Raw genomic sequence first — 19,309 nt, forward strand, 5'->3', positions numbered from 1 at the left:
TTGGGGGTCAAGTTCAAGCACTGACATAGTCATCAAGCTAATGAGGGCTGAAATTGGGGTCCTCTGAGCTACAGCCTGTGGGACTCTCAGGCTGCAAAGAGCCCTCAAAGAGAACTAGGTTCCCCAAAATGAACCCAGGAGGTGAACAAAGCACCAAGAAGAAGAAATATGAGATCCTTCTTACGGTAACCATCAGGAAGGTGGAGGCAGAAGGATTTACCAGCCTCTGAATTTACCCAAATTTTAAGGAGCTGTTTTGCATTTCACACGAAAACTGAAGTGAAAATCAACCTCCCGGAGCTTTGGGAGGTGCTTTCAGAAGCGGCCGCCGGTGCGCTGCCGACTCCAAAGGCGGCTCCCGCGGGGCCCCGCAGCTTTGAGCCGATGCCAGCTCCCCTCCGAGGCTGCCAGCACACCTGGGTCACTGCAGGTGACCCCGAGGCTGCCAGCACACCTGGGTCACTGCAGGTGACCCCGAGGCTGCCAGCACACCTGGGTCACTGCAGGTGACCCCGAGGCTGCCAGCACACCTGGGTCACTGCAGGTGACCCCGAGGCTGCCAGCACACCTGGGTCACTGCAGGTGACCCCGAGGCTGCCAGCACACCTGGGTCACTGCAGGTGACCGGCTCCGGCTCGCTGCGGATCCGACAGGACACGCAGCCGGGATTTTGCAATCGGCATAGCCCAGGTTGGGAAATCCCGGCTGTGTGTCCCGTTGGATGCTGGGCTGAGCCTTTTAAACTTATTTTTTAATATAAAATCCTGTTTATCCTCTTGTTCCCAGTTTCAGGCTGTGTAGGGATGCAGCGAGCGGGGTGCTTGGAGCATCCCTGTGGGATGCCCCTGCTCTCCTCAGGGGGCCGGCAGTGCCCTCTGCCCCTGCCTTGGACCGTTTCTGACTTTAATTTCTCTTGACTCCTCCAAGCTTTGATGCGAAACCCCTCGGAGCTGGGAGCTGCCAGCTGAACTTTGGCCCCTGGGTGGGCTGAGGATGCTCCTGTGATCTGGCCATACCCTCTGCTGAGCAGCCCCAGGAGTTCTTTCTGCCAAGAAATAAAATAGCCAAAAAAACAAAGTCAAAAGTCTCCTGAGCAGACCACCCACATGTTGTCTTTTTTTTTTCCCCCCTAATTTTTCTCCCCTCCCTTTCCCCAAGCTTTGCCTGGACATACAAAAGGGTTTTTTTCTCCCTTTTCATTTCTAAGCCGGGGAAGCAATGCTGGAGCCGAGGGGAGCAGGGCGTGTGCCACTCATCCCCCACCTTCCCCAGCAGCTGGAAAACCTCCTCACCGGAGCTGAGGGGCTTCCCAGGGTCCCTTCTATTCAGGACTACTCCTTGCCATCGCTTTGGATATGCCAAGCCTTGTTTAGGGACACTTTTATCATGGAGGGACATGGCCCCAGCCCTCGGCTTAGCAATGAAAAGGCTTTTGAAAGCTGCTGCTCCCTGTCCCCGTCCTCTCTGGAGCCTCACACTGACCCCCTCCACACCAGCTCCAGGCTTTCCTTAAAAGCATCTCTGCTCCTGGGGATGGATAAGGAAAGGTGATGTTTATTCCTAAGGGTTTCCATGCAGCAGCATCTGCCTGCAGGTCTACACTGGAGACAGAGTCTTGGGGGGGCACGTGGGACTCCAGCAGGACATGGGCACCATCCCCAGGATGAAGTGCTGAGAGGGTGAAGGAGCTGGGAATTTAGTAATTGCGTGCTTTATATCGTGATGTGCTGTGGTTTCTTCCATCCCTGGTCTCCTGCATGTTTCCCTGCTGCTTTTGGTGTCTTGGTGTGATTCCCTGTCCCCAGTGTCCTGTCCTCTCCTTTCAAAGTACTTCCCACCAGAATAGCCTCCCCCCTGCCTGGTGCCTGCACTCCCGGGATGTCGTGGGCAGCTCCAGCCCCACCATGGCTTATCCAGCCCTGCAGGTTCAGCTCCCTCCACCTCCCCTCCTAATTCACTCCAGCTCCTAATTGCGTTTGCTGCTCCTCTTTGAACTTGCTCCAGTTTTACTATCTCTGGTAATGAGGTGCCTGGATAGAGATCCATTAATCCCCGTGTCCTGGCAGCAGGGTGACGTGAGGAGGAGCTCCCGGAGTGGCTCCCTGCTATCCCAGAGCTCTGGATGAGAGAATCAAAGAATAATTTGGGTTAGAAGGAACTGTTAAATGTCACCTAGTCCATCCCTGGAAGTGTTCAAGGCCAAATTGGATAGGTCTTGGAGCAACCTTTTATAGTAGAAGGTGTCTCTGCTCATGGCAGGGGATGAACTGGATGGACTCCCGTAGTTCCCAGCTTCTTCTCTGGATTTTGGAGCTGGTGGTAGTCCTGAAAGCCCCTTCTATGTTCAGTGGGGTGTGGAGACTCCAGCCAAACCTCGCTCAGCCTCGGGGTGCACTCCCAGCAGCTGTTCAGATGTGGTGGTGGTGCTGAGGTGTTCTTCCAGGTGTTCTGCCTCAGTGTCCAACCTGTCCCATGAGCCTCTTTAAAGCACAGAGTGCTTGTTTGATGACAATGCTGAAGGAAAAGCAAGGTCCTAGTAGATGTTTCCTCATAAATCCGACGCATTTGCTGTTTATTGTGAGTCCTTAAGCCCTTCAATCCATTTTTGATGTAATAACGTCCGTAATCCAATCCAACGCTTCTTGGCAGCGGGATGCAGTGAGAGCGGATCTATTACCCTGAGTGTTGTGTTAAAGCCCTTGTCTTGCATTTCTGTTTTTAGATGCAATTAGTCTTAACCTGGCAAGAGTTATTTGTTGTAAACCATCGCTGCTGCTGCGATGTGGCTTCGTCCCCGGGCCACGCTCTGTCAGCGTTTTCCTGCAGCTCAGCATGAGGAAGGGGGTCACCTATACCCTGCCAGCTGCCAGGATCATCCTTCCTCCTCGGGAGCTTTTCTGGGACACGTTGGCATACTCGCTTTTCTGGCTGTGCTCCTCCAGCTTCCGTTGGTTTGGGAAGCCTTCAGCCTGTGCCAGTGCATGTGTGCAGAGCTGCTCGCACTCCTTCCTGCATTCCTTGGGATTTGATAATTCCCTCCCTGGTTCCTTGGGCTGGGGGCTGTGCCAGGGGGGGCTTTGTCAGCCTGCCAGCTCTTTGCTGATGCCATTTGAATGTGGCCACTTTCATGTGCTCCTCATGCTCCTTCCCACAGCTTGTTTGGTGGAGGGGAGTTGAAAGCCCAAAGGCCGTTTGATGCCATGATGGGAGCTGTGAACTTCTGCTGATAAAACTCCAATTAAGCGGCTTCCTCATTCTTCACCCAAAGGGGCCTGGCTTGCGACACACCCAGGCCAAGCAGAGCCAGCCTGGTGGCATCCATCTGGTTTTGGGGCTTTGCTGCTCCCTTGCCATCCCCACCCCGCTGGGAGCCGCTGGCAGGGATGGTGATGCCGCGTGGGAGCCGCTGGCCGGACACAAACGGCTCTAACGGTGTCCTGCTCCCGACTTCAAAGCCCGGGCCCTGGCCATGTCAAACCCAAATAATGGCCCTTAGACAACACGCGGTTCCTTGTCTTGCAGGCTTGTCTGAAGAGCGTGACCACAGTAAATGTGATTTTGTTGAGCCCTGTCCCTTAAGCCTCTGCCTCTTTTCTCTTCTCCTCCTCTCTCCTGACCTTTTCGGCTCAGCGCTGTCCCCGGACAGCCCCTGGCAGCTGATCTCATGGCTCAGCCTTTCATGGCCCTAATAGGGATGAAAAGCCCCCTCAGAAAGGGCCGGTGTCCCGGGCCCGGCCGGGAGGTAAATACCCCGTGCTTTGATCTGCTCTGGGGCCAGGGGGGCCCTGCCTGCCACAAACCCCCGCCCAGGGGTCCCTGCCTGCCTTAACCACCCACCCAGGGGTCCCCATGCCCGCTCATCTCCCTGGCTGCTGGGCAGCCCAGCTCTGCCTACAGCCCTGGCACAGCACAGGGCTCTGGAGCTGGGCACTGGGTGCTGTCTGCCTGGGAAATTGGGATGGCTGCATCCCAGGATGCTCTTCCCCAGGAGAAATGATTTGCAAGAGCATCTCTAGCATTGTCACGACCCCTTTAACATTGTCACGACCCATTAGGAGAAAACAAAACATGTTTAACTCCTCAGTGCTCCTGAACACTGAGGTGACAGTAGAGATGGCAGAGGTGATGGCAGTGAAGAGATGACATCTCCCCCTGCATCACCTGCCTGATCCTGCTCTCCTGCTCTGCCCCCCTGTTCCTGGGACACTGGGAATCTGCTTGTCCCCCCCAAAAGGGGTCTCTTGGCAGCTGTGGTGGGAAGCTCACACCAGAGCAGGCTTTTTGGTGCATCCCATCTTCCCTTTTCTCATCCTGGCTCTTCCAGCCCCTGCTCCTCCTGCCATGTCTGCAGCAAATCCCAGGACATCTCCTGGAGCTGCAGCTGCATGGATTGTGGTGGTCTTGGCTCTTCAGTGGTGGTCAGCACTGGTCAGTGTTCCTCTGGGACACTGAAAGTGATTAAACCTGGCTGCTTTTGGATTAAATGTTGAGTAGGGGACTCTTAGGGCAGAGTATTCATCTTGATGAGGAATTGAAACAAATCCTGGCATACTGGTGTGGCTGGCAAGCTGTGCATGGATAAGTGCAGGCAGCTACTTCCTTGGCATATTTTTTTAAATAACCATAACATCAAGACCCTCTCCCTGGGCTTTTCTCCTGGGGTCTCTATTGCAATCCACTGCCCCTGTAGTGCTGGGAAGAGGCTTGTTGGCATCACTGCAGCTCCAGACTGTGTGGAGAGGTCTGTAATGGTGGTGCTGGGTGTGTGGGGTAGCTGCTGGGATGTGGTGGTGGGTGATGGTGGGTGCTGTCTGTGAGACCAAGAGCTCCCTGGGGGCTCCAGGAAGCACCATCACACTTGGAGCCTGAGACGTGCAGGGTGCAGAGAGTCTGACATTAGTGAACTGTGACATGCCACCCTTTTCCATCCCTAATTTCTAGGGATCTGTGTCTATCCACCCTTCAGCCAGGCCAGCCTGGGTGGTGTGTGGCACCTTCAGCAGGTCACATTTGTGGGGAGGATTGGAGTCATCCTCCACTCTTTGCCCTGGAATTGATGTTTTTGCTGCTGCTGTGTAATTCCTGAGCTCTTTGATCTCACCTGGCTGTGTGGAGTGGGAGCTACACACCTCATGGAGAGGGGGCTGCAGGAGCAGTGGAATCTGGGGGTGGCTGCAGTGGGATCAGCTCTGATTTGGGGGTAGAGAGTCCCCTCCTCCATCCATTACTCAGCGAGGAGGCAAATCCTTGTCTGAAGAGTCAGGGGTTTATTGGAAATTTCCAAACCCTGTAACTCAGCGTGTTGCTGGATACTGTTTGGTCCATGCACTGGTGTCTGCATGGAGCAGACGAGCTCCTGAGGTCCTGCCATGCATTCCCCAGGAGCAATGGATCATCTCCTGCTCCAGTTGTTGTGGGGTGCAGCACTGGAAGCCACAGGTGATCCTGCTGTGAGCCAGCCTCTGGTGGGTGCATGGCCATGGGTGGGAGCAGTGCCTGGACTGGCTCCTCTTGCAGACAGGGGATTATTTGCAATTCTGGGCCAGCAGTTTCACCGATGTCACCTCCCCAGTCCCAGAAGTTCCTGGTGGTTATGCAAAGTTTGCCTGTAATTGCAGTGGGGTTTCCTCCTGGCTGTCCCATAGCACCAGAGCTGCTGTCCCTCCCCACTGCCTGGCACCTCCTTGGCTCCCTGAGCTCTCCCAGGTATCTGGGGCTTCCAGAAGGTCTGCACATGAATCTGTCCCTCTGTCAGCCTCTCTGTCCCTGGTCACCTGAAGTTTTCTCTGAGTCCCTGGGAGTGTGGATGGAACTTGAGCTCAGGTGGGCACTGGCCTCACAGCTGGGGGATGGCACTGTCTGTCTCCATCCCCTTCCCAAAGGATTTCTCAGTCAGCTCCCAGAGGTTTTGCTACCTAACAGGAGAGATTTACACCCTGTTAAAAGGCAGTAAGTGGTTTCCTCCCCTCCTGCTCCCAGCAGGGCTTACAAATGACTCTGGCAGAGCATCAGGTGGGGAATTATGTGGCACTTTCATCCTGACCTGTCTCCAGTTGCTTGGGGCAACCACAGAGACTGCACAAATCACTTTCCTCTCCCAGTGATGTGCTCCTTCTTTGGAAGGGATGGACAGAACTGAAGACAAAGGGTTTATTTAGGTACTCCTGTGCTGGGCAGGATGGACACTGGGAGTTTCCACAGCTCATCCACAGACAGTGTTGATAAAGGACTCGAGTGAGTCACCAAGCTGTGGTCCTGCAGCCAAGATGTGCTTTCCAGCCTGGATGAGGTTCCCTGCAATCCAGCAGTGACTCTTAATTATGACACTAATTAGGGCTGGTTATAATTTTCCACTAGAAAGCTGTTTTAATGGGAAATTAGCTTTTCACTTAAGCATTACTTGGGTTAAAGTGTCTTTTTCCAGTGGATACTTCAGTGTTTGCCTGTTCTTTTGCCCCAGGAAAGAATGGGAGAGAGTGGAACTGTAGGTGGTGAGGATGAGTGTGGTGAGTGGTGTCCTCCCTTCTTCCAGCTCTAACTGTGTTCATCCCTCTGCTCTCTGTAAGGAATGGGGCTCATTTAACCCTTTAATTTGATTTTTTGGGTGCTGACCCTGGCCAGGGAAAGCCAAACACCATCCCACACAAACCCCATGTGATGGTTTTCATTCCCATTTCCAGCAGTGCATTGGAACTGGGGATTTTCCCGCTGTGTTTGCTGGAGCAGGGAGTGTGGGGTGGGATGGTCACATTCCCAGCTGCTGCAGCCACAGGCTCCTCACCTGCCCTGTACAGCTGGGGGGAGGGACACAGCAATCCCAGCTGGCTTCATGGCAGGGACCTGGGCCTGGCAGTGCCCTGATGCCAGGGAGGAGAGCTCCATGACTGCCCGTGGAGCAGCCCCATGGCCCTTCTGTTTCCATGCTGGACCGTGACTGCAGCAGCTCTGGAGCTGGCAGGAGTGGCTGTGAAACCCAAGCCCTGCACCTCCTGCACCGTGCAGGGACGGGACAGGGTCGGGCTGGCTCACGCAGGCATTTCAGGGGCTGCAGGGCCCCTTCCCGGCGCAGCTGCCTCGGCAGGGCTGGGAGAAGGCTGGGAGAAGGCTGGGAGAAGGCTGGGAGAAGGCTGGAAGGCGCTGCCGGCCCCGCTGGCAGTGTGACAGTGGGGTGGGCTCCCTCCACACAGCCCCTGCCCCAGCGCTGGCAGCAGCCCCAGCCAATGCGCTGGAGCTCAGGAGAGGGGCTGGGGGATGTGTGCGGGGTGGGGGGCTCGTGTCCCCACAGTGGGGCTGGCTAGGAAGTGACACCAATATTAATATTAATAGTACCAATAACGGGATGCTCTGAGCCGGAGCTGTGTGGCCCTGATGCCTGAGAGGAGCAGGAGGAGGAGGAGGAGAAGCAGGGGCTGTAACCAAGCCGTGCTCCCCCGAGGCCCCAGGGAGCTGGTGTGCAGTGGAGCAGGCAGGTGCCTCTGCTCTGTGACCTGGAAGTGGCTCCGTGTCCCCTGGGGTGCCAGCCCTGGTTGGGATGGGGGGAAGGAGCTCAGTGCCCGTGGTAGGTTGGGCTCCAGTGCAGCTCCTCTGTGTCGGTACCACGGGGGTGTAAAACTGCTTGAAAGATCTGGAGAGGGGAGGTGCCAGGAGCTGGGATTTTATTTGAATTGCAGTCTGTGGATTCCTGCAGGGATCTCTGGCAGTGTCCGAGCACATCAGAGATGTTGGAGGCACATCTCCAGGGTGACCTGTAGGGGCTTCACCTGTGCCAGGAGGGGCTTCCAGCCCAGGGGTGCCCATGCTGGGCCGAGGCTGCTCTGCAAGCTGCCCCTTGCCCCGTGGTTCTGGCAGGATCGGGGTCAGGCTGTGGGGCACTGGTGGGATGCTGCTGCCTCTCCTGAAGTGATGGAAACACGAACCTTGTGCAGGTCTGGGGGCGAGGGGGGTGCTGGGGATGGCGGCCGGACTGCGGCCACGCCGTGCCTGGCTGGGGCTGGAGCAGGGCTGAGCTGCACAGATGGAAGAGTGATTAAGAGCAATAAAAGGAAAGAGACTTGGATTCGCTACAGTCTCAGCGCATTAATTGTGCTTTGGGGCCCAAATCATAACGCAGCCCTGCTAGAGGGAATCCAGCAGAGAAACCAAACATCTCACTCTGGCCAAGGCTGACCATTTAAGAGACCCTTGCCTTCATCTCTTGCCAGGTATTACTTCCAGCATCTCCCATCTGCCAAAACCCGAGTTCTCCTTTGAAATAGTTTTAAGGGAGGGAGAAAAGCTCTGGTGACACCGAGTGCTGGCGCTGGGGAGGCAGCAGGGACAGCACATGGCATTGCTGGCTTGGAGACGGAACCAAGGGGTTGTTGGGGATCTCAGCCATCTGTCCCAGCTCCGTGGTGTGTGTCACTGGGCTGGATGGGCGTGTGGGGTTCCAGGAGTGGAGGTCCTGCCTAGCTTCCATGGTGGCTGAGCATCTCTTCTAAATTGACAAGCAATTACATGGTTAATGGTATCACTGTTAAATCCTCATCACTCAGCAGCCCGGGGCTTAATGCTCCATTAGGGCAGAGGCATCTGATGGCTCTCTGGGCTGGGAGCAGCCTTTGGAAGTCAGCCTTTGGAAGTCACTGGCCAGAGGTTATTTTTGCTCTCCCAGTCCTACAGCCAACCTGCGAATCCCTCCAAAATGGAATAAGGCAGGAAAATGCTCCTGTGTGCTCAGTGTTGCTGGGTCTGGCTGGATTGAGCCTTGCTGGTGTGGCATGGGGAGGTGACAGTGTTGTTTGAGACCTGCCATTTCCTATTCCATGAGTATTCCCAGCTCCCTGCCTGGCTTCCTTCGTTGTGTCACAGCCCTGCCTCCTGCTGCTGCCTCTCTGCAGCTCGGGGCTCTCCCAGCTCTCCTGCGGCCATGCCTGTGGATTTAACATTTTCCTCTGTGGGTTGCTGCCTCTGGATTCCATCGGCAGCTGAGCATTGGTGGTGTCACCACAGTTCACCCTAACCGGGGCAGTGAGTGGCACAGGCACCTGGAGAATCCGTCATGTGCCACCAGGATCCCAGACTGGATCCATTGGAGCTGGGCTGAGCTGAGCCTGGAGCCTTCTGCTGGAGCTTCTTCCACTGGGAAAGCAGGAAACAGCAGCTCTTCATCGCCGAGCTTCACAGGGAATTGCACTGGAGGAGCCTTTCCCGGTGGATCAGGGACCTGCTGCTCTCACATCACCTTGCCCTACGTGTTCACATCAAATTCTCTGGACTCTGCACCATTTGGATGGATTTGGGGATTTAGGATTTTGACTTTTGGAAGCCCAACCAGCTGCGTGGAGCATCCAACTTCTCTCCGGCCTGTTGTGGATTTACCCGGAATGTGGAAGCTCATGTCCTTGTTTCCAGAGGCCATTCCAAGACCATCACTATGGGTTTTACAAATGTTTTTCCTTTTTTTTTTGTTCCCTCAAGTAACTGCTGCATTTTTCCACATGGTTCCCTCTCAAAGCTGCTTTCTCCCTCATCATTTCCGTGGCTATAACAAGAAGAAACTTTTTGTCCAAGTTGGGGTGGGAAGAAGGATGCTCGGCTGTGTCTCTTTGTCCATCCCTGTGGCTCCAGCTGCACCCTCTGTCCTCTCTGGACCTGTATTATTTTTTGTTGTATGTGGATGGAATGTCTTCATAATTATTTGGAAGAACTGCTGCCTTTGTGAGGTCTTCTGGTTTGCCCCACATGAACCACGCTTGCTTGTTACCACATTTTGTTATAATTACTTAATTATTTATAAATCAGGCCTCATGAGGCCTCACAGGGACTGGTTTTCACAGACTGCCGCCTTCTCCCTCGATGCATGAGTCTCTTCAAGATGCAACAACCCATGGCATGGAGCTGGGAAGCTGGGAAACTGTTCAAGGAGCTGCTTCAGGGCTGTGAGCTGGGATGTACCTGCTGATTTCACCCCCAGACCGGCGCCTCCGGCCTGGGAGAACTGGGCTGCCGAGCTTTCTGCTGGAGCTCCCTCCCAATGTGTTTTATGGGGAGGCCGAGCTCAGGTCCATCCTGTTTGGATTCCAGAGAACTCGTGCAGGCTGTCGGGGGCGTTTCTCCACATTCCCAGGCATTTGCGTGGGGCTTGGTGCTGACAGTGCTGCTGTTGGAAGGGCTGCCAGCAGATCCCAGCTGGATGCTCCATCCCAGCTGGATGCTCCATCCCAGCTGGATGCACGGCTCCATCCCGGGAGCTGCAGGAGAGGTGATAACTCCACAAATGGCCCCAAGGACTTTCTGATTAGGAAAACATTTGTTGAGGTTTCAGGCAAGAGCCTTGATTGCACAGAGGTGTTTGGAAGGAGCTGATGGACTCGGAGCCTGCTTCCTGGAGGGATCTGGGTGTGCTTTCCAGTTTATCCCAGCGTGGAAGCTCAGGAGGCACCCAGCCTCCTGCTGTGGGAAGGGGAATGTGGAAACACATTGCTCTGTACTCAAGCCTCTTCCTGTCTCCTCACCAACACTCTGCAGGGTCCAATGGATTCATCCCAAATTTCTGTCAGTCACCTGCCCTCCCAGACCTGCTTTTTGGATGGAGGCAGGAATTGGGCTGCACTGGGAATGTGAAACGCCAGGGCTGAGCTTTGGCCTTGAGGCTCTGGGAGGTGTTGGCTGTGCTGTGCTGGCCAAGTTCTGCCTTGTGTCTGGAAAATTATCCCTGGACTCCATGATTCTCCATCACATTGCCTTCCTCAAGCTGTTGCTGAGCTCCTCCCGGGTTTCCTTGCTTCCCTGGGTGAATTGATCCCTGTGGTTAGATTTGGTGGAGCACTGGGATGATTTGTGTTTGCCATGAGAGAGGGAGGTGATGGGGTGGGAACCATCCTGGTCCCTGGGCAGATCCATCTCCATGCCAGGGACAGTGGCCAAATCCAGGGCCTGGTGGGGTCAGAAACCAGTTTTTTTAGTCTGTTTAGCAGAATCTGCCATTTAGGTGCTTAATCCTGAAATCTTTGTGATTGGGTTTATTTCTCTTGTGTCCCCCCTGCCCTGAGCCCTGCAGAGGGCTGGAGGAGGGGGGAATCTTCCCTGTGCTTCCATGGGATCCAAGGGCTGAAAACTCTGTGCCAGCTCCAGCGAAAACTTAATGTGAATTTAAGTGACTTCTGCCCTGCAATTAGAGCCCCCGGAGTCCACTGGGGCTCTGAGTTTACATTCTTCACCGAGGCACAGGGTGTAATTAGAGATGTATAATTTAAACTGTGCATATGCAAGTGTTCCCATTCTGCACCAGGAGCAAAGGAAATTATCCAGGAATTAAAGGGGGAGGAGGGTGCAGGCGTGGAGAATGGCTCACTTGTGTGGATGTGGCAGTGAGAGGAAGCTGCAGGGATCATGTCCTCACTGCTGCAGGCAGATTTGGAAGGGGCAGGAGTTGGGAATTCAGAGGGCTCTGGACTGGAGTGTGAGGATGTGGCTGTAATGGGGGTCAGGAGTGAATCCCTGGAGTAGGAGCTGCCAGGGGACAGCTGAGACCTCCTTGGCAGTGCCAGGTGACAGTGAGGACCTGCACAGTAATGCCAGGGAACAGCAGGGAGCTGCCCAGCAGTGCCCTTCCAACTCGAGGAACCTGTCTAACATTCCCTCTCTTTTCTTGCAGCCACTTCCAACGGCACGCTGGATGGCCTGGAGAACCGGGAAGGAGGGGTCTGCCAGACACGCTCCATGAAGATTGTCATGAAAGTGGGGCAGGGTGAGTCCTCCTGTTCCTGGGGTCTCCTGCTGCCCCCTTAATCAGGGTCCCTGCTCCTCTGGGGGATGCGGGAGTTCAAGATTCCAGGGAAACTGAGGCCGGGCCAGCTGCTCCTGGGAGCATTCCTGGGTTAGTTCAACAGAATTGCATTTTTGGGATCTTTCTTCCTGCCTTTTTTCTCCTGCCAACATGGTGCATGTGCAGAGCACTGGGATTGAAAGGGAGTGGTTGTTCCCAGTTACCTCGTGGGCCGTATCCCAGTGGGAAGTGAGCTCGGCACAGGACCCATGAGCCCTCCAAGTGTCTTGGGGTGCTGGCACAGGCAGTGTCCATGTGACTTCCTGGGCATCCAGTAGGGGATTGTAGCTGGCCAGGCATCAGGCATTTGGCTTGGTGGCTCTCTGCTCTGGAGGCCGCCAGGCGCTGGGGACTCTGGTGGCAGTGAGACATCAGGGATGTCACTAACAGACTCTTCTCCTGGAGTTCCTGCTCCCCACCACCTCCATCCCAAGCTGCTTCCCAGCCCCAGCGATGCCCTGGCCTCATTTCGGCCCCGTCTCGGATGTGCAGCTCTCGATTCTGCTTCTCATTATTGTGTTTGCACGTTGGGGCCAATATTTATAATAAACAGGCGAAGCTCTGCTGCAGCCTTGGCCTCCTGCCTGCCCTTCCCCTCCTTTCCTCCTGCTGCCCGAGCAAGAAACCTGTCCCAGCCCACGCACGGGAGCTCTGGAAACAGCAAACCAGGGAATTAGGGTGGGGACCTGCTTCCCACAAGCCCTGGAGCAGCTCAGCCTTGCTCTGTTGCTCTCGGCATCTCCCAGTGCTCCTGTGCCCCATGGGAGTGGCTGACAACTGGGGGCACTTCTTCAGGGGGGAGCAAGCAGCTGCCTTCCAGGTTGGACCAAGGCTTCTCATCCATCCCTGCGCTCCCCTTTCCCAGATCCCAACGCGGTGATCCCAGAGCAGCTGACGACGAGTCGGCCGAGCAAGGAGTCGGATGACACCGTGAAGGTCGTCACGCAGAGCCCGCGCAGCAAGGTCCCGGCGGTGGAGGAGCCTGGCAAGCCAGGTGGGTATTCCAGGGATCCCCAGGAGAGAGATGGGGCTCTGCCTGTCCTGGGGCCAATGAAGGACCTCCAAGTTAAGCTTGTTGCATGGATCCCAGGGATATCAGACTCTCTGGATCTGGGATCTGGATGGGCTTGCCTTAAGTCCTGGGGCTGTGCTCATCTCTGCTGTCCTGCTGCTGTCCCAAGCCCAGGCTGCAGAGCAGCTCGGGTTTGTTTCCCCAGCTCCTGGCAGAGCTTGGCAGAGAAGTGCTGTTTCAGCACTCTTCCTCCTCCTCCTCCTCCCATGTGTTCCTCACAGCACATCTGAGAGGGCTTGGAGGAGGTGAGGTCCTTGGGTGTGAGAGCCCTTTGAAGGTGGTTTCCTGAGTTCCTGACCCCTCTGAGAGCAAAGTGGAATCAGATGAAGCTGGGAAGTTTTTCTTTTCTTCCTGCCTGGATCAGCCTCTGAGCACTGCCCCTGCAGGGGCTGCGGCTGCCGTGGCCCAGGGGTCAGTAATTGGAGATGGGAGGGCTCTGGGTGCCAGAGCCCACATTCACCAGGGCATCCTGGTCTGCTGTGGGGAGCGAAGGCTCCCCAGGTCTGGAATAGTGTCACCTGGGCATGATCAACACTCTGCTCCTTAGGCTGGGAGATGGGAAGGGGAGCAGTGGTGCAGGATGGGGAACAGGGCAGGTGGTGCCCCCGCTGTGAATGCTTGGGGCTCCTGCCTGCCCTGCCCAGTCCTTCCCAGGGATGTGTGGGTCTGACTGGGGTGGGAAGGTGGGCAGCAAGTGCCATCCCCTTGGAGGTGAGGAGCTCCCCTCCATGGGAGCACGGCAGGAGAATGTTGTGCTGAGTTTGGGGGGCAGAGAGGGGCTCCAATGAGCAACTCACCCCCCTGGTGCACAGGTGTGATCCATGCATGGACAGAGCACAGATGTGGCAGTTTCTCTGACCCATCTCCCCTTGCCTTGCAGGCTCCGTCAACCAGGACGGCCAGGAGACCCAAGGTCCCAGCGATGGCTTCCTGAGCTCCAAGGTGGCCGTGTTCGCGGCCATCGGCGCCGGCTGCGTCATCTTCATCCTCATCATCATCTTCCTCGTCGTGCTCCTGATCAAGATCCGCAAGCGGCACCGGAAGCACACGCAGCAGCGAGCCGCAGCCTTGTCCCTTAGCACCTTGGCCAGCCCCAAATGCAGCGGGAACGCGGGCTCGGAGCCCAGCGACATCATCATCCCCTTACGGACTACAGAGAACAACTACTGCCCGCACTACGAGAAGGTGAGCGGGGACTACGGGCACCCCGTCTACATCGTGCAGGAGATGCCCCCGCAGAGCCCAGCCAACATTTACTACAAGGTGTGAGGAGCAGCCTGGGAACGGCCGATGCAGCAGCGCGGGAGCGCCGGGCGCGGGGCTGGCGCCGCAGGGAGGAAGCGAAACGTCCCCCGGCCCCGGCACGGCGCGGGCAGCGCCGGGAGCGGCGCCGGGGAGCGGAGGGCTCAACGCTCACGTGCTGATTCTCCCCTTTGTATTTAGTTTTGTAGTTCTCAGCTTTTGTAATCCCGAGACTCTTGAGGGTGAGCCTTCAGCCTCCTCCTCTTCTTCTCCAGACTGTGGCCGGCCGTGGGGGGCGGGCGCCGTGCCTTTCTGTGCTCGGGACACCGCTGGCAAAGCCGGAGACTCCACCTCCCCTTTGTGGTTTGGGATTTCCCCGCGTCACCCCTCCAGCCCTGTGGGAAGTGGGTCCCGGAGCCTGGAGCGACGCCGGGACCTCGGTCCCAGGAGCAGCGAGTGCACAGGGGGATGAGGAGGAGGAGGAGGATGCTTTGCCATGGTGCCAAGATGCAGACAACTGTGCAGGGAGGAAGCTGGCAAACCCGATTTACTACTACTACTATTATTATTATTATAATTATTATTTTAATTTTTTTGTAACATTTTTATTTTTGTGAATTCCGGGTGGGACTCCGGCCCGCCACCTCTGGGCACACGCCATCACCTCCTTCCAGCACGTCATCCTGCCGGCCACGGGGCAGATCCCGCTCCCCCCACTGCCCCTGGAAACTTTTGTGTTCGTAGCTGTTGACTCTTGTTTTAGTCTCTTTATAAAAAGAAAGAAAGAAAAAAAAATTCTATCTCCACCCTGTCTCAAGCGTTCAGTGCGCGAGGGGCTGGACACTGCTCCTGCCCCACGCAGAGCAGCCGTGGCCTGGCAGCTCTTCCCAACCCCTCTGGAGCATCCCACTGTGGAGAAAAGCCTTTGGCTTTCCATCGGGCTGCGGCTGAGCCTGCTGGAAGCAAAGCAGGGGGTGGCAGGGGGAAGCTGCAGCCCCCTCCCAAGCTGGGCATACTGCAGGTGGTTGTCCTTGGAAAGGAAAACTGGAAAACAAAGGTTCCCAACTTGCAGCTTGCACCAGGAGTGTCAGGAGGAGGCTGGTGCTTGGGATTGGAAGCCCCCAAGAGGCTGGAGCACCAGGCTTGGCTTGGTTGGGAGCTGAGCCAAAGGCTTTTCCACCCTCCTGGTTTACCTGAAGAATCCAGTGCCCTCAGAGGGACCTGCTTTGGGGACCAGCCCCACTGTGCCTGTTCCCTGCCCTGCTCCTGGTGCAGGAGCATTCCCTGTCCTGCCACCTCCCGGGGCTCCCACAGCCCAGGCTCCCCTGCCCTTGCCTTGCCCATCTCCTGCCCAAAACTGGAAGGGGTTGAGCCTGTCTGGTGGGATCATTCCCAGCTTCCTCCTCCCGGTAGGAGTCAGTGATGCCAGTGAGCCCGGCAGGGCTGGCAGTGCCCTGTCACTGCCTGTCCTCGGGCTGTCCCCCCTTCCTCACTTTCTTTTCCTTCCAGCAGTAGCTGCTTTTGCTCAGGGAGCAGGAGTGGGGCCGGCGGGGCTGTCCCCGCCGGGGCTGTTCCCGCCTGCCCCAGGGCCCCAATCCCGCGTTAGGAAGTGCCCAAAGAGCGAGGGAGCTGCTCTGCTAAAGTGCCTTGACAAGGACAGGGACAGGGGCCCGTGGCCTGGGAGGATCTGGTGGCTTGGGGGGATCTGGTGGCCCGACGGCTGCGCTGGGGTTTGGCCCTGAGCGGGATGGGAGCGTCCTGTGGTGTCACGTTGTTGGGTTTAGGGCAGGAATTTGGGCTGGAGCCGAGCGGGGTGTCCCAGCTCCCCTCCTGCCCTTGGCATCCTGAGGTGGTTCTGCTTCCAGGGCCCCAAACCGGCTGCTTCCCTCGGGAGAGATGCACCCCAGTGGGTGCTCCCCCCTGTTCCCCATCCCAGCACTGCTTCCCCCGTGTAGCACCTTCCATCCCTCTCTCCTCTGTGGGATCCACTGCCCATCCTGGCCTGGGAGCCGCCCCCACCAGGACCCCCATTCCCCAGTGGGGAAATCCCAGAGAATTGTGTCTTAAAAAAAAAAAATCCCCTTTCCCTCTTCCCTCTGCCAAACCTTAGCCTGTGTTTCCTGGGTGGTGGTGGCAGTGGTGACAGTGACAGTGACAGTGGAATCCGTTAGGAATAGTGACCAGAGTGGAGGGGGAAGTGAGGGGACGATGTAGTTTTGGTTTGGTTTTGGTGGAGAAGGGACAGAGTCTGGCCACAGGTTGTACCAAAAGTGATCTGACAGTGCCGGTGGCTTCTCATGGTGGCTGTCCCCAGCTGAGGTCTCCATCAGTCCCACTCCTGCTGCTGGGAACAGCTGCAAAACATTGTAAATATGTGAAGAAAGGGTGAAATCAGAACTCTTGGTTTTTGCTGAGCACCTCGGGCTGCTGGGTCCTGGATCAGAGTGTGTCCCTCGGGTTCTTTTCTTGGAAAGCATTGAAATTTGGTTGATTTTTCCTTTTTAAATTTTTTTTTTATTTTTTTGTTTTCTCCCACCCCCCTTCCTTTTGTTTGTGTAAATACTAGTCTTTTTTGGAAGAAATAATGTAAAGATGTTTTGTATAAACTCCGAATTATTTTCTGGTTGCTTTTTCTTAGAAAAACAAATGAGAACTTAAAAAAAAAAGATGAAAAAAAAAAAGAAATTTTAACCACAAGAACGGGTGTAAAACATTGTCATAGAGCTCAGCCTGGAGCCTGTGGGCTGTGCTGGAGTGTGGGAACTGCCGGGATCGGGACTGGGGACCTGCCCTCGATATAATGCAGGATCAGATGGGCTCCACGCAGAGTGAGGCAGGAATCTGGGGTTCTATTCCATCCCAGAATCTGTGGCTCATTCCCAGTGAGTCCCAGAGCTCTGAGCCCTGTCCTGGCCATGGTCAGAGACATGGTGATCTAAAGGGACATCAAATTTATCTGCTTGCTTACCTTGAACCAAAAAATCACTGACTTGGGGATGCAGAACTCGATGCAACATCCTGAGATTCTGCTCTGCTCTTCCAGGCCTGTGGAGCTGCTCCTGGTGCAGATCCCTTTCCCAACTCTCCCATTTTGTCTTTGCCTATTTTGGTTGCCAGCTGCCAGCTCACCGTGGCCCCATCTCTTCTTGGTGCCAGGTCTGGGCTGGCTTCTCCTCAGCCATGCCCAGCTCAGTGCAGGGTCCCTGCCCAGGGGTGGTGGCCACGCCTGGAGCCACCTCTGGTGTCACCTGGCACTTGTCGTGGGCAGCTGGAAGGCATCAGGGAGCCCCCAGCTCTCCCAGTTGCTCCCAGGAGCTGGGCTGTGAACCTGCATTATATTGACAGAGGGTTTCTGGGAGGTTCCAGAGGTGCTGGAGCAGGGATGGACATCCCTCTCTCCATCCCGGCAGCGCCGCGCCCCGGCACGTCCTTACCGCGCTCCCACATTTCAGAGCTGTGCCACCTCCGCATCCCACAGCGTCACATCCGCACCGTCCCTGTCCCGAGGGGCCTGGCCCTGCCGTCAACCAGCCGGGGCTGCCGCTGCCCCACCCCTGTGCCTCTGCCAGAGCATCCAAGCTGCCGGATTTTCCCTGTGCACCCTGCACTGCCCTGAGCCGAGGGCGGATGCGGAGCTGGAGCCCGGATGCGCTCCCGGTGCGGGGCACGCGGGATGGGGCTGGGGCGAGCGGGAGTGGTTGGGCACCGTGCGGGGAACCGGGCACGGAGGGAGCCAGGCCCCTCTGTGCTGGCACCTCCTCGGCTGCAGGGCACGTCCTGGCTCCAGCCTTGGCACCCCCATGCTGGTTGATCCTCCTCGGCTCCCGGTGGGGCTCCGGCGGTGCCGGGATCCCCTCGGCCGCGCTCCCGGCGCCGCAGATTTTCTTTCTTCGTGTCATGTTCCTGGTTTTGATTCCTTTCGCCTTCTCCCAGCTCTCCCGCCCAGTAGCATATCATCGGCATCGGTAACAGCTCTGTGGCAGCTGAACTCCATGGAGCCGTGATGGAACCTGATATATTGTTAAATAAAAGGGTTTTTTTCCTATGGAATCCTGGCTGTCTCCCGTGTGCTTTATTCCTGCCCTAGGTTTGAAACTGCAGCCTGAGCTGAAGAGATCTGGAAAGAGTTGGCTGGGACAGATCCTCACTGGCCGGTCCTGGAAGGACCTGGTGGGTTTGGTTTAGTCAGGAAAAATTGGGAGATTTTTGTCCAATATTTACAGCATGAACTCAGTGTTGGACGTGGATGGATATGGTTGGGCACTTCATAGATACAGTGGGACCTGGTGATTTTAAAGGTCTTTTCCACTCCAAATGATTTTGTTTCCATGGCTGTCCCTGCAGCTGGAGGCTCCTGGGGGCCACGGGGTTCCCCTCAGGTTTGAGGGGCTGCTCCTGTGCTCTGGAGCAGCCTGGAAGCTGCTGGTGGCACAGGACAGGGATGTCCCATTCCTGACAGGAATGATCTCAGACAGGCACAGGGAAACGCAGGAGGGGAGTGAGGCTGGCTCCTCCTCACCCTGGAGTTGCTTTAGGAGAGGATGGAGTCATGGAAGTTCCTGCCTGGTGCAAAGCACACCTGCTCCAGTGCAGGTTGTCCTGTCAGGATTTGGGGGTGCTGGATTCTGGGGTGTGGGAGGAATGGGTCTGGTTTATGGGATCTCAGAGTTAAAGTGAATCTGGGGCACCGACCAAGAGAGGCTGGAGAAAACTCATCCAACCTGGAGGGGTGAGGTGAGCCTTGGAGATGGAACACAGTGGGATAGTTGGGAGCTGTTTGGGTTCAAGCAGAACCTGCAGGACCGTGCCAAGAGCCTGCTGGAGTGAGCAGGGAATGCCGGGATGGGGGTCGGGATGGGGGGGCCCCGGGGTGCACCAGCTGGGCTCAAATGTGGTTTGCTGGTTTGAAAATCCTCCCTCTCTGCGTGCTTTGATCCCAGTGGGAATGGAATAAGGCTTTTAATTCCAAACAGCTTCGCTGGGCCCTGATGCCTGCAGGGAGAACTGGAAGTGCCAAACATGCTGGGACCTGCCAGCAGAGGGAAAAGTGCTTTAACAGGTTCCTGGAACCCACCCCCGGCTGGGAGCGGGAGGGTCCCCCCGGCGCTGGGGCTGCTCTGGGTGGGAGCAGCACGGGCTGGGGGTGCAGAGCCTGCGAGCCCCGCGGGGTCACTCCTGGTGCTCCG

At 56.4% G+C, this 19,309-nt stretch overlaps 1 protein-coding gene across 1 annotated transcript in view; it reads left to right on the forward strand.

Annotated features, from left to right (window-relative positions):
- The window catches only part of EFNB1 (ephrin B1), a 48,308-nt gene extending 30,135 nt beyond the window's left edge, over nucleotides 1–18,173 (forward strand). The window contains exons 3-5 of the mRNA XM_064426573.1: nucleotides 11,639–11,731; nucleotides 12,675–12,803; nucleotides 13,762–18,173. Coding sequence (XP_064282643.1) covers nucleotides 11,639–11,731; nucleotides 12,675–12,803; nucleotides 13,762–14,150 — 611 coding nt within the window. The 3' untranslated portion in view covers nucleotides 14,151–18,173. The remainder of the gene's footprint in view (nucleotides 1–11,638; nucleotides 11,732–12,674; nucleotides 12,804–13,761) is intronic.
- Nucleotides 18,174–19,309: the final 1,136 nt, after the last annotated feature.

The sequence above is a fragment of the Passer domesticus genome, chromosome 7 (assembly GCF_036417665.1).
Source record: "Passer domesticus isolate bPasDom1 chromosome 7, bPasDom1.hap1, whole genome shotgun sequence".
NCBI classification, from domain to species: domain Eukaryota; kingdom Metazoa; phylum Chordata; class Aves; order Passeriformes; family Passeridae; genus Passer; species Passer domesticus.